This window comes from Schistocerca nitens, chromosome 8, assembly GCF_023898315.1.
Source record: "Schistocerca nitens isolate TAMUIC-IGC-003100 chromosome 8, iqSchNite1.1, whole genome shotgun sequence".
Lineage (NCBI taxonomy): Eukaryota > Metazoa > Arthropoda > Insecta > Orthoptera > Acrididae > Schistocerca > Schistocerca nitens.
The window spans coordinates 345,620,306-345,633,183 of NC_064621.1; the positions used below are offsets into that span (position 1 = coordinate 345,620,306).

The following is a 12,878-nucleotide window of genomic DNA, read 5'->3' on the forward strand; positions in this document are numbered from 1 at the left end:
AAGTTCCACATCATTACGAAATGTCGTATTCATGATATATGGAACAAGTATTAATGTGATTTAATGAAATGTATAAATTAAGCAGTTACATAGAATATAGTGTTGTTACCAATCAACTTGATTTTTCTAATGCAGCTAATATAGCAGCATTTCATTTGTATCTCTTTCCATTCAATAGAGATAAAATGTCCTTTCCTTCAAACTAATAAAGAAAATGAATTACTATCTCATCATTCGAGTACTTCTTTTCCTTTACTCCAAATAAAATCGCTTCATCCACTTCAACCAAAGTACTGTTTCGCCCTATGACAAGCCTCCACCGCGTACATGCCGGACCCTAAATTTCGAGGAAAGAAAAAAAAGCAATATTTTGCGCGAAAATAAGCCGCACACTGATTGAGAGGAGAAAAATTAACAGAAATTTACATGTACTTACACGTAAGACGTAAACATTTCTTCTAACATACGATTCAACATATTGGCACCTAACACAAAGGTATCATATTTTAACTTGTTCACTCCCCTCACTATCAGTACCGGTGTTAGCTTCGTCACTCTCACTCCTATAATTTTCTTCATCCTCTTCCCACAGTAAGTCATCCTCTCTGCCACCCAGGGCGATATGCAGCATTTATTGAACCTCTCGATGATGGATTCTGATGATATGGAAGACCATGAAGCAAGAATTTACTCACACAAAAGGGTGAATGACGGCTTCTTAATCTTGTCAGACGGTGTAATGGCGTGGTCTTCTTCCAGGAGTCAATCTGAATACATTTTTCAGTGGTTGTCCTTGAACGGCTTGTTTATGGCCACATTGAGCATCTGTAGCTTTGAAATCATTCCTCCGGGTATTACGACAAGGCCTGTCTTCAGCAACTTTATCTTTTACTTCACCGAGCGAGGTGGCGCAGTTGTTAGCACACTGGACTCGCATTCGGGAGGACGACGGTTCAATCCCGTCTCCGGCCATCCTGTTTTAGGTTTTCCGTGATTTCCCTAAATCGCTTCAGGCAAATGCCTGGATGGTTCCTTTGAAAGGGCACGGCCGATTTCCTTGCCCATCCTTCCCTCAGCCGAGCTTGCGCTCCGTCTCTAATGACCTCGTTGTCGACGGGACGTTAAACACTAATCTCCTCCTCCTCCTCCTCTTTTACTTCAGTAGTCAGGCGCCTCTTGAAATCAATCAAAACTAGCAAGGATCGCAAGCAGTGGCCCACGTCTGCGATTCCAAACAGCAGACAGTCAGTCAAAAGTCAGTTTCGTTGTCATCCAGCCCTTTTCTTGGCAGCGAATAACTAAGCCTTTAGGTGATGTTTCTTTGGGCATGGTTCTTCTCTTCAGAATAACATAAGGGGGTAACTTTCTCATTCCCGACTCCTCTTCATGAGATACTTCTTGCTCTTTTCATATGTACTGTTGTATTGCTCAGTATGTCAAAAAGTACCTGCGTTTCGTCAATATTGCCAGTCTGATGGAAAGGGAATGAGTGACATTTTCGCAACTGAATGAAGTACCGCTAGAAACTAACAAGTTTCTCCTCGAAATCAACTGGAATTCTTTGTGCATGTGTAGTAATTCGTCAGAGAGCAAGAGCTTTCCTCTTATCTTGCACTCAGGAAAGAACTTAAGAGTCAAGTTATCGATGATTGCTACACTTCGGTCCCCCGAAAGATTCTCACGTTGAAAATGCCTTCCTTCCTTCTTTTTTTTTTTTTTTTTTTTTTTTTTTTTTTTTTTTTTTTTTCTCTGGAGCAACCCAATGTCGCACATTGAATTCGTCTAGTCCATACTTTCATCCAGTCTCTGTGCTGGTCGTGGTTTTTGGCATAACGTATAGCTGTAAGTCTGAAACCTGCATCGTAACTGCGCCGCATTCCTTAGTTTGGTTACACTTTTCGCTATGAACGGTCGCTCATATCGGCATAAATCAGGCTTTCTTACCACTATCCAACTCAAACTGAATTACAAGCTAACGAGACAATATTAGCAGATCTACAAAATGTAACGCCAATAAAATACCAGTATAAGTTTGCATTGCTGCTTAATAAAATGCCTTGCCAAAAGTTCCGGTTGTAGACGCTAGCTATAATGTTGCAAATGAGCATATCTTCTTACAGTAAGGGCCAGTAAAAAGACAACGTAGAGGATAAAAGAGGCATCCAAACTTTTTGATGATGAAATTTCGACAAAAATGTTGGCTTATATTCGAGTCAGTACTGTATGCAGGAATCTGACAACCCAACCACGTTCAGAAACGGTTGTGCGTTTACTTGGGAGCGAATGTCAATTGTGCAAGAAAAAGGAGCAGTTGTTAAGGTAATTGCTTTTTCTACGTACTTGCCTAGACAAAACACCGGTTTCTGTAGTCGTCCACCGATAACTCTCCGGAACAATAAGCTGTGCGATAAGCTACCTCTACCGCCTGCAGTAGCGCTTAAGAATTTGTTGGCGTCGTTTTAGTCTGGAGGAAGAAGATATGTGGGCGGTGGCAATGCTGCTGGCTGCTGCTGCCGTTACGGCCCCTGAGGTAACAGCGATGACCCCTCGCTGCGAAACGGACAGCCGCGTTGTGAACCAGGCGGCTCGCAACGGATCTCTTTGGGCGCTACGAAGTAAGTTACGCAAATGGCTTTTGCCCTGAAATAACATTCAAGAATTATGTGTTCCACAGATCTACGAGAGATATTTTATAAATAACGCTAGCAATTTTTTTTACTTACACTTTTATTTTTATATTTTTTAACATTTCTTTACGGTCCTTCTATATAGTCTCCCAGCTTCTCTATGACTGAATCCCAACGTCTCGTAAGTCCTATTATTCCATCCAGGACACCACCTTTGTTCATTTGTCGAATGGCTCGGGTAACGGTGGTTGAAAGCTCCCCGAGAAAAATATAGCGGTGACCACGCATAGGTTTTTTCAACTTCGGGAGCAAGTCGGTCTGGTGGACTCACGTACAGATTGTAGGGAAGATGCCGCAACACTTCCCAACTCTATTTGCGAAGTTTTTGGGCTATAAGATTGCGGACGTTGTCGTGCAGAATGAGTGGCTCAGCCTCGAGCAACTGTGGTCGGGTTTTGTGCATTTTTCTGAGCAGCTTCTGCATGAAGCTACGAGAATACACTACTGTGTCCCGAGTTCGAGTCCCGGTCCGGCTCACAGTTTTAATCTGCCAGGAAGTTTCAGCAAGCTTGCAATATGTAGACGTTTCTGGTTGCTTTCAGCAGTCAAACACTATGGGACCCATCTCGCACAATTTTTTTCTCTTCTTCAAATCATTTGTCGGAATACGGAACATTGGTGTTGTGGGAATTCCGGAGACTTCAAAGAGTTCCTCACAGCATCTGCCACGAGTGTCACATTTCGTTAATCTGTTGACGTTTTTGACCATCCCGGTCTTGGAATATTGCCTACGTTCATAGTACCACCACGAAAAGACTGACACAAGGTGAAACTGTGCTACGGTCCATTTTAAACTCACCACAAACTTCACTTAAAGCATTAGGGATTTATGTCTGGTTTTTGCAGAGTAAAGTTTCGATCTTAATGTACGATCTCTGGTCTTCAACAGTCATAGTACACGAGACCCCTCGCAATTTTATGTTAGAGTACACAGAGAAAAAAACAAAAACACATGCTTCTTCCTCAATCTCCCAACTATAATTGACGAAATTTTCATTGTCGTCGCATCAAAAAATTCACAGTGATATCAACTTGTGCATTATTTACGAACTGTCCCTCGTGCTTGATATGTTTTGGCCTTTGCAGTTTTTTTTCATTTTCTCCACCGACACCATCTTTAAGGCAGAGCCGTAAAGAATTTGACCTGATTATCAATGTTGGTGACTGAAACAGTTTGCTTCTCCTAGAACGAATAACGTCTACAAATATAGCTTCGTTATGCGATGTAACGAAAAATGTGGAGGAATTATTAATTTCCTCCACAATATACTTTCTACATATCTTGTTCGAAGATTTAGAAGGAGCCACAAAAATCAAAATTATTTGTAGAGTACGTTCAGTTGTGACGGTGTGTTTCATTATTTTATTTTATTTATTTACTTTTCTTCATATTATGCTGGCTAACGTGTACCAAGTTGCGACTTCAGTTTCGCACACGCCATTTACTGTTTCTTGAGTTCACAATGTTGTTGCTGTGGTCTTCAGTCCAGAGACTGGTTTGATGCAGCTCTCCATGCTACTCTATCCTGTGCAAGCTCCCTCATCTCCCAGTACCTACTGCAGCCTACATCCTTCTTAATCTGTTTAGTGTATTCAGCTCTTGGTCTCCCTCTACGATTTTTACCCTCCACGCTTTCCTCCAATACTAATATTCTTCCATATTTTAGCCTATGTTGTCAATCATCTGTTTCCCCTTCAAATTTCTACAGACTTCTTATCTTTTTGCGTAGATATCTTCCTAACTTTAATCTTAAATATTCCCTGACACTGCTGCTTTTGATTTCCTAGAATAGTTGAAAATTCAATTAATTTCACGCTCGAAGTTAATCACTCTCCCTTTTGTCGTCGTAAGTTATACACACCTGACTATTAACCACCAGGAAGGATAGAAAATTACGAAATACTACTAATTGTACGTACACTGTACAGTAATTGTACGTACACTGTACAGTAAAAATAAAAGTGATTGAATTTTTAGGTGATTTGTGGGTACACAGAGTGTAAATTAGTACACAGAGCTACCACCTATGGTAGCAACAACGGCTCTAACTCAGCTCGGCATCGAGTGGAATTGAGCCTGGTTGGCAGACACGGGTGTTCCACGTTGCTTCATCTCCACATCAGAAGTCGTGAACCACAGCAGCTGGCGAGTGGCGGTGGAGAGTTTCTCGAAGATCCACACATGTTAAGACATTTATCCTACTGGCAGACAGGAAATCATTTCCTGTTTCGTTGAACGCGGTCGGCCGCTGACGGAAACACAACCGCACCCGCTCTTGCACACTTCCCTGTCCGACTGGAACCGACGTCCACTCGTGTCTTTCTTTAGGTCATTAAAGACGTGAACATCACACTGTAGAAGATGCGAGCTGTACGGAGAATGTTTCAGTATTTCCCGGCCAAATTGCTGAATGCAGCCTCCGTCCGATTTCCAATGTAGGGGCGGGCGTTAAGGTGCAACAGGATGATTCCGTCCTATAGCTTTCCTGGCTGTTTTGACTTTATGGCGCGTCGCTGTTTGTCTAAAGTGTTTTCATAGGGCTGTGCATTGATTGTGGTTCCACGCTCGAGGAACTCGACCAGGAGAGGACCGCTGCAGTCGAAGAGGAAGGTCACCATGACTTTACCGGAACTTGTGGGAACAGCTTTGATCAAGCAATCGATATTTCTCATATATCTTATGCAAACATTCATAGCTAGAGTTCCATCATTTGTATCGTGTACATCTTCATCACAGCAGTGGAGGTCCACAGGAATGATAACTGCAATAGTTTTTTTATTACTGCAGCTGTAAATATGAGGGGGAGTCAAATGAAAATTGAACACCCACAACAACGGGACCATGGAATAGTTCCACTCAAAAGCAATCATCACACTCTCCCCACTGGAAGACGAGACGATCAATTCCTGTTTCGTACAACACGGTTGGCCACAGATGGATCAACAGCCACACGCACTTTTACGCTTCCTTGTCCGACTGAAACCAACGCCCATGCACGTCTTTCAAATGGTTCAAATGGCTCTGGGCACTATGGGACTTAACATCTGAGGTCATCAGTCCCCTAGCACTTAGAACTACTTAAACCTAACTAATCTAAGGACATCACACACGTCCATGCCCGATGCAGGATTCGAACCTGCGACCGCAGCGGTCGCGCGGTTCCAGACTGAAGCGCGTAGAACCGCTCGGTCACACTGGCCGGCGCGCGTCTTTCATCAGGTCGCCAACGACGTGAAACTCACATGTCGGCTATAAGGAAAGTGTTGAAGTGTTTCCCAACCAAATCGCTGAAGCGTAGCCTCTGTCTGATTTGCAGTTTGGGGGCGGGCATTACTGTGCAACAGAATGATTCCGGAACTTGTGTGAACAGCTTCAGATTTCATTGTCAGGGGAAAATGTGGGTTGTTTCTACTGTCGGCTTACCGTTTGCCCTCGGGCTGTCGCAATGCTGTTGGATGAGTTCATCCTGTTGCACAATAACGCCCTCCGCCACATTGCCAATCGAACTAAGGCTGCGCTTCAGCTTCTTGGTTAGGATAGACTACAACACCCTCCGTACAGCCCAGATACTCCACCGTGTGATTCTCACATCGTTGGCGAACCGAAGAAAAACGTGCTTGGAAGTCGATTTCAACCGGACGCAGAAGTGCAAGAGTGAGTGCGGTTGTGTACCCGTCAGCGGCCGACTGCGTTCCACCAAACGAGAATTGATCGTCTCTTCTCCCAGTGGGTAAATGTCTTATCGTATGTGGTCATTACTTTTGCATGGAACCATTCCATGTTCCCGTTGTGGCGTGAGTTCGGTATTCATTTGACAGGCCCTCATACATACGGTATATACTCTGAAAACGACTGCGCAGGGTTACCCCTTAATTGCTTCATTGCGCGCTTTGAGTATTTCATTTTATCCATATTGGATATGAGGTCATGGTTGTAAAAATCAGTGTTAAAATTTCAGCTCCACCACCTATTTACAGTGTAAAAAAACATAAAAATTATCGTGTTTCGTAGGTCAGGTATTCATCTTAAGAATAACTGTACGAGAATCTTTGAAAGTGACCGATATAAAACATAAACATGAAGAACAGTAATAATAAAACAACAGGGCTAATTACCTTGCAGCTAAGTCCTCTTAAGGGGGTAGGACGTCAGACATGCCGACTTGGAGCAGGACAGACACCACAGGAAATTTTACTTTCCACTATCTATACTTTTACAAAGAAAGTGATGAAACTTTGTCAGCATGACCAGGAAGGATTCAAGATTCACACTCATAGCAGTGGAAGTTCAAAAACCTAAAAAAATAAATTTTTTTACATGTGAAATTTCATCATTTTTTCACTTACTATTGGCTGCATTTGTTGCTATAGGTACACTTTTCTTCGTAAATAAGAGAGATTTTTCGATGAATTTTTGCACAGCATACAAACCATACTTACAGGAGCATGAAACTCTAGAATTTATTTAATTTATGAAAAAATGAATGAGCTATTACATTTTAAACTTCTTATTTAGAAAAAAACTCAAATTTTGTAGTTAATTATCTCAATTTTTACCAAATTTTTTTAATGTTGTTTGTTGTGGTCTTCAGTCCTGAGACTGGTTTGATGCAGCTCTCCATGCTACTCTATCCTGTGCAAGCTTCTTCATCTCCCAGTACCTACTGCAACCTACATCCTTCTGAATCTGCTTAGTGTATTGATCTCTTGGTCTCCCTCTACGATTTTTACCCTCCCCGCTGCCCTCCAATGCTAAATTTGTGATCCCTTGATGCCTCAAAACATGTCCTACCAACCGATCCCTTCTTCTAGTCAAGTTGTGCCACAAACTTCTCTTCTCCCCTATCCTATTCAATACCTCCTCATTAGTTACGTGATCTACCCACCTTATCTTCAGCATTCTTCTGTAGCACCACATTTCGAAAGCTTTAATATATTTGGAAAATTCTAGAGTTTCATACACCTGTAAGTATGGTTTGTATGCTGCGCAAAATTCATCTAACAAGGGAACCTCCCCATCGCACCCCCCTCCGATTTAGTTATAAGTTGGCACAGTGGATAGGCCTTGATAAACTGAACACAGATCAATCGAGAAAACAGGAAGAAGTTGTGTGGAACTATGAAAAAATAAGCAAAATATACAAACTGAGTTGTCCATGTGCAAAATAGGCAACTTCAGGGGAAGGGGAAGCTCGGCAGCGCTGTGGTCCCGTGGTTAGCGTGAGGAGCTGCGGAACGCGAGGTCCACGGTTCAAGTCATCCCTCGAGTAAAAATTTTAATTTTTTATATATCAACTTCGCTCTCCAAAATTCCAGGACATGTTCAGATGTGCTTGGACATATGCAGGATTTGACGCTCTACACACGGACAAATTTGTTAACGTTAAAAACATATGTTTTGACAGAGCACAGGGAAACCTGTGCGACTGTGAAACTGTTGCATTCACTTGTTGCAGTTTATGTGACAAACTCATGTTTTCATCACTTTTTTGGGAGTGATTATCACATCCACAAGAAAACCTAAATCGGGCAATGTAGAAGAATCTTTTTACCCATTCGCCAAGTGTACAACGTCCTGTCATGTGACGCACATGCCGTCACCAGTATCGTATAGAATATATTAGACGTGTTTTCCTGTGGAGGAATCGGTTGACCTATGACCTTGCGATGAAATGTATGCGGTTCCCATTGGAGAGGCACGTCCTTTCGTCTACTAATCGCACGGTTTTGCGGTGCGGTCGCAAAACACAGACACTAAACTTATTACAGTGAACAGAGACGTCAATGAATGAACGGGCAGATCATAACTTTCCGAAAATAAAGAAATAAAATTTTCACTTGAGGGAAGACTTGAACCAATGACCTCTCACTCCGCAGATGCTCACGCTAACCATGGGACCACGGCACTCCTGAGTTCACAATAGCCTTGATGTTGCTTATCCTTCGCATGGACTACTCAGTTTGTATATTTTGCTTATTTTTTCATAGTTCCACACAACTTCTTCCTGTTTTCTCGATTGATCTGTGATCAGTTCTTCAAGGTCTATCCACTGTGCCCACTTATAACTAAATCAGAGAGGGGTGTGATGGGGAGGTTCCCTTGTAAGAATCTCTCTTACTTATGGAGAAAAGTGTACCTATAGCAACAAATGCAGCCAATAGTAAGTGAAAAAATGAAGAAATTTTACGTGTAAAAAAATTTATGTTGTTATGTTTTTGAACTTCCACTGCTATGAGTGTGAATCCTGAATCCTTCCTGGTCATTCTGACAAAGTTTTATCAATTTGTTTGTAAAAGTATAGACAGTGGAAATTAAAATATCCTGTGGTGCCTCTCCTGCTCCAAGACGGCCCGTTTGACATCCTACCCCCTGTAAGAAGTACTTTCACATCACCGTCAACTGATAATATAGATTAAAGGAGCTCCGAAGACAGAACTCTGTGAATAGGGGAAAGAAAGTAATGGGACTTGATTCAGGATTTGGGGTGGATGTCATTAAAACAAAGACGTTTCTCGTTGCGGCGGGATTTCTCACGAAACTTCGATCACCAACTTTCTCCTCAGAATCCGGAAATATTTTGTTGACGCCGACCTGCGTAAGGAGGAACTATCATCACAATAAAACAAGGGAGACGAGGGCTCGCACGGAAGGATATAGAGGTTCGTTTTTTCTGCGCGCTGTTTGAGACTGGAATAGTGAAGAATTATTGCGAAGGTGGATCGATGACCCTTTGCCAGGCACTTAAGTGTGATCTGCAGAATATCCATGTAGATGCTGCAGGATGTGGCTTTTAGGACGACACAAGGATTGTGTACACCTACTGCCGTTGTTGTGAAACTGTCAGTACGCAGGACAGCTCATGGAACTCCTTTTAATCTACTTTATCAGTTGACTGTTATGTCGAACAACATCTTAAGAGGTCACGGCTGCAAGGGGAGTAACCAAGATATTTTATTATTATTTTTCTCCTTGCTCATGTTTTATATGGGTCACTTTTAGAGGTTGTCGTACGGTTATTCTGAAGATGAAGGCTTTACCTTCGAAACAATTACATTCGAGTGTTTTTTGCACTGTAAGTATGAGATTGATACGATATTTCAGCATTGCTGTAAGTCTTGTCTACGCGATCCGTATGGCAGCGATACATAGAATTCGTCTGAACTAACTACTTGCCGCCACTCCCGTGTCCAATGTTGTTGATTGCACTGCTCTCGACCCGCCGCACTCTGCTGCATGGCAAGCGATCCTGCAACAGTGAACAGTGGTCGTCGTGGTAACAGTCCGGGATGCTCCGGACGTCGACACACCGTCCGTACGCATAGTGTGTCCGTAGGCGGCGAGAAGGAACACTCTCCCCCCCGTCCATGGAGTCTGGATACAGTGCTTTTATTTGTTACAGAACTCTCATACACTTCTAGAAGTGCTAATGTGTCCCGTTAAAAAAAAGAAATGAATGTGTAATGAAACGATTGCACTTGAAATCTTCCAAAATGTAATTTTTTGGAAGTGGGATACATCACAGTCACCACTGTAGGAGCACGTTACAATCGCGAATAATTAGAATTTCACGTATCAGACTGTATTACAACTCTTACTTGGCCAAAGACGGTTCCTTTATAAGCATTACTCGGGTGTTCGTTTCGTGTGAGGAGCAGAGAAACTTGGTGACGGACGACCGTGATAATATGGAATGTACTGCACCCAAATGATTTGCATTATACGCAAACTGTAATCGGACTTTCTAAAGAGAACATTATATTGCAAGGTTCGACTTGTAGAAAACGTAAAACGTACATGAGATAGTGCGGATGGAGCGAAATCGATACATTACCAACTCAATCGCTTCCCAACGTAATTAAACATCTGAAAGATAACAGATCCAGAATATACTATTAGTAATTGTATTTTTACTAAAAGTCTACTATATAAAACTGTAATTAATCTTAAATATCGTCATGCTTTGTATTAAAGTTACGAGTAACAAGAAAATGCGTCCTTACATGAAGACGGACTGAAGACAAAAGGCAATAGAGAAGAGATTTTAGTGCGATAATTGCACTACTGGCCATTAAAATTGCTACACCACGAAGATGACGTGCAAAAGACGCGAAATTTAACCGACAGGAAGATGATGCTGTGATATGCAAATGATTAGCTTTTCAGAGCATTCACACAAGGCTGGCGTCGGTGGCGACACCTACAACGTGCTGACATGAGGAAAGTTTCCAACCGATTTCTCGTGCACAAACAGCAGTTGACCGGCGTTGCCTGGTGACACGTTGTTGTGATGCCTCGTGTAAGGAGGAGAATGTTTACCATCACTTTCCGACTTTGATAAAGGTCGGATTGTAGCCTATCGCGATGGCGGTTTATCGTATCGCGACAATGCTGCTCGCGTTGGTCGAGATCCAATTACTGTTAGCAGAATATGGAATCGGTGGGTTCACGAGGGTAATACGGAACGCCGTTCTGGATCCCAACGGCCTCGCATAACTAGCAGTCGAGATGACAGGCATCTTATCCGCATGGCTGTAACGGATGGTGCAGCCACGTCTCGATCCCTGAGTCAACAGATGGGGACGTTTGCAAGACAACAGCCATCTGCACGAACAGTTCGACGACGTTTGCAGCAACATGGACTATCAGCTCGGAGACCATGGTTGCGGTTATCCTTGACGCTGCATCAAAGACAGGAGCGCCTGCGATGGTGTACTCGACGAATGGCAAAACGTCATTTTTTCGGATGAATTCAGGTTCTGTTTACAGCATCATGATGGTCGCATCCGTGTTTGGCGACATCGCGGTGAACGTACATTGGAAGCGTGTATTCGTCATCGCCATACTGGCGTATCACCCGGCGTGATGGTATGGGGTGCCATTGGTTACATGTCTCGGTTGCCTCTTGTTCGCATTGACCGCACTTTGAACAGTGGACGTTACATTTCAGATGTGCTACGACCCGTGGCTCTACCCTTCATTCGATCCCTGTAAAACCCTAAATTTCAGCAGGATAATGCACGACCGCATGTTGCACGTACTGTACGGGCCTTCCTGGATACAGAAAATGTTCAACTGCTGTCCTGGCAAACACATTCTCCAGATCACAGACTAACTGAAAAAGTCTGGTCAATGGTGGCTGAGCAACTGGCTTGTCACAATACGTCAGTCACTACTCTTGGTGAACTGTGGTATCGTGTAGAAGCTGCATGGGCAGCTGTACCTGTACACGCCATCCAAGCTCTGTTTGACTCAATGCCCAGGCGTATCAAGGCCGTTATTACGGCCAGAGGTGGTTGTTCTGGGTACTGATTTCTCAGGATATATGCACCCAAATTTCATGAAAATGTGCTCACATGTCAGTTCTAGTGTAATATATTTGTCCAATAAATACCCGTTTATCATCTGCATTTCTTCTTGTTGTAACAATTTTAATGGCCAGTAGTGTAGGTCTGACCCATAGTAAGGGAAAACTGGATTCAAAAAATTCTAATAATTAAATTTCTTGCCTACTAATTGTCTTTGGTAACTATTTTTGACCCTTTAAATTCTCTCTGAATAGCGTAACTGAAACAAGATTTGCAATTCGATGAAATTTTACATTACCTTTCTTAGTTAAACCTAATTGATGGGAATGCTTTATTGCTGACATTTGTCAGATAATCCACTTATTATGGGTTTCAATCTATTTCATTAAAGACAGTAATATTCAAAAAACATTATAAAAAATTGCTGTTACCCCACGTCCTTCTATTCTTGTTGGGAATATTAGTGGGAAGCTCGAACCACATATGGACATCAGTAATTCAGTATGTCCTCGATTAGAACTATCGGCAATGAAGTATGTATCAAAACCTCCACTATCCCTTCACAGTTATTTCTACTAATTGCTTAATGATGTTTAAAGCGTTTCCTGTTGGGGGATTTTAGAGTGTCAGAACTGCTGTCTCGTATGTTTCCAGTTTTATTACTGACGTACAGCACTCAAATAGCTACGCAGTGCATATTCACATAAGTCTATAATCAGGACTCTTAACGAAGGCCCTCATCTCATTTTCCTCATCTTCAACTTCTGCGTCTTTCAAGTGATGGTCTCTTATGGAGAAAATACCTGTAGAAATATCTTTAGATTTTTGAGTGTTTTCTGTTTAACACCCATCGGAAGATACATTATGCTTAAATAAATCATCTTA

The 12,878-nt window shown here is 42.4% G+C and overlaps 1 protein-coding gene across 2 annotated transcripts in view; it reads left to right on the forward strand.

The window, feature by feature from the left end:
* Positions 1 to 2,478: 2,478 nt before the first annotated feature.
* LOC126198824 (nose resistant to fluoxetine protein 6-like) overlaps positions 2,479 to 12,878 on the forward strand; it is a 304,466-nt gene continuing 294,066 nt past the window's right edge. For both annotated transcript variants that reach the window (XM_049935395.1, XM_049935396.1), the window contains exon 1: positions 2,479 to 2,615. In XM_049935395.1, the coding sequence (XP_049791352.1) occupies positions 2,480 to 2,615 (136 nt within the window). In that variant the 5' untranslated portion in view covers position 2,479. The remainder of the gene's footprint in view (positions 2,616 to 12,878) is intronic.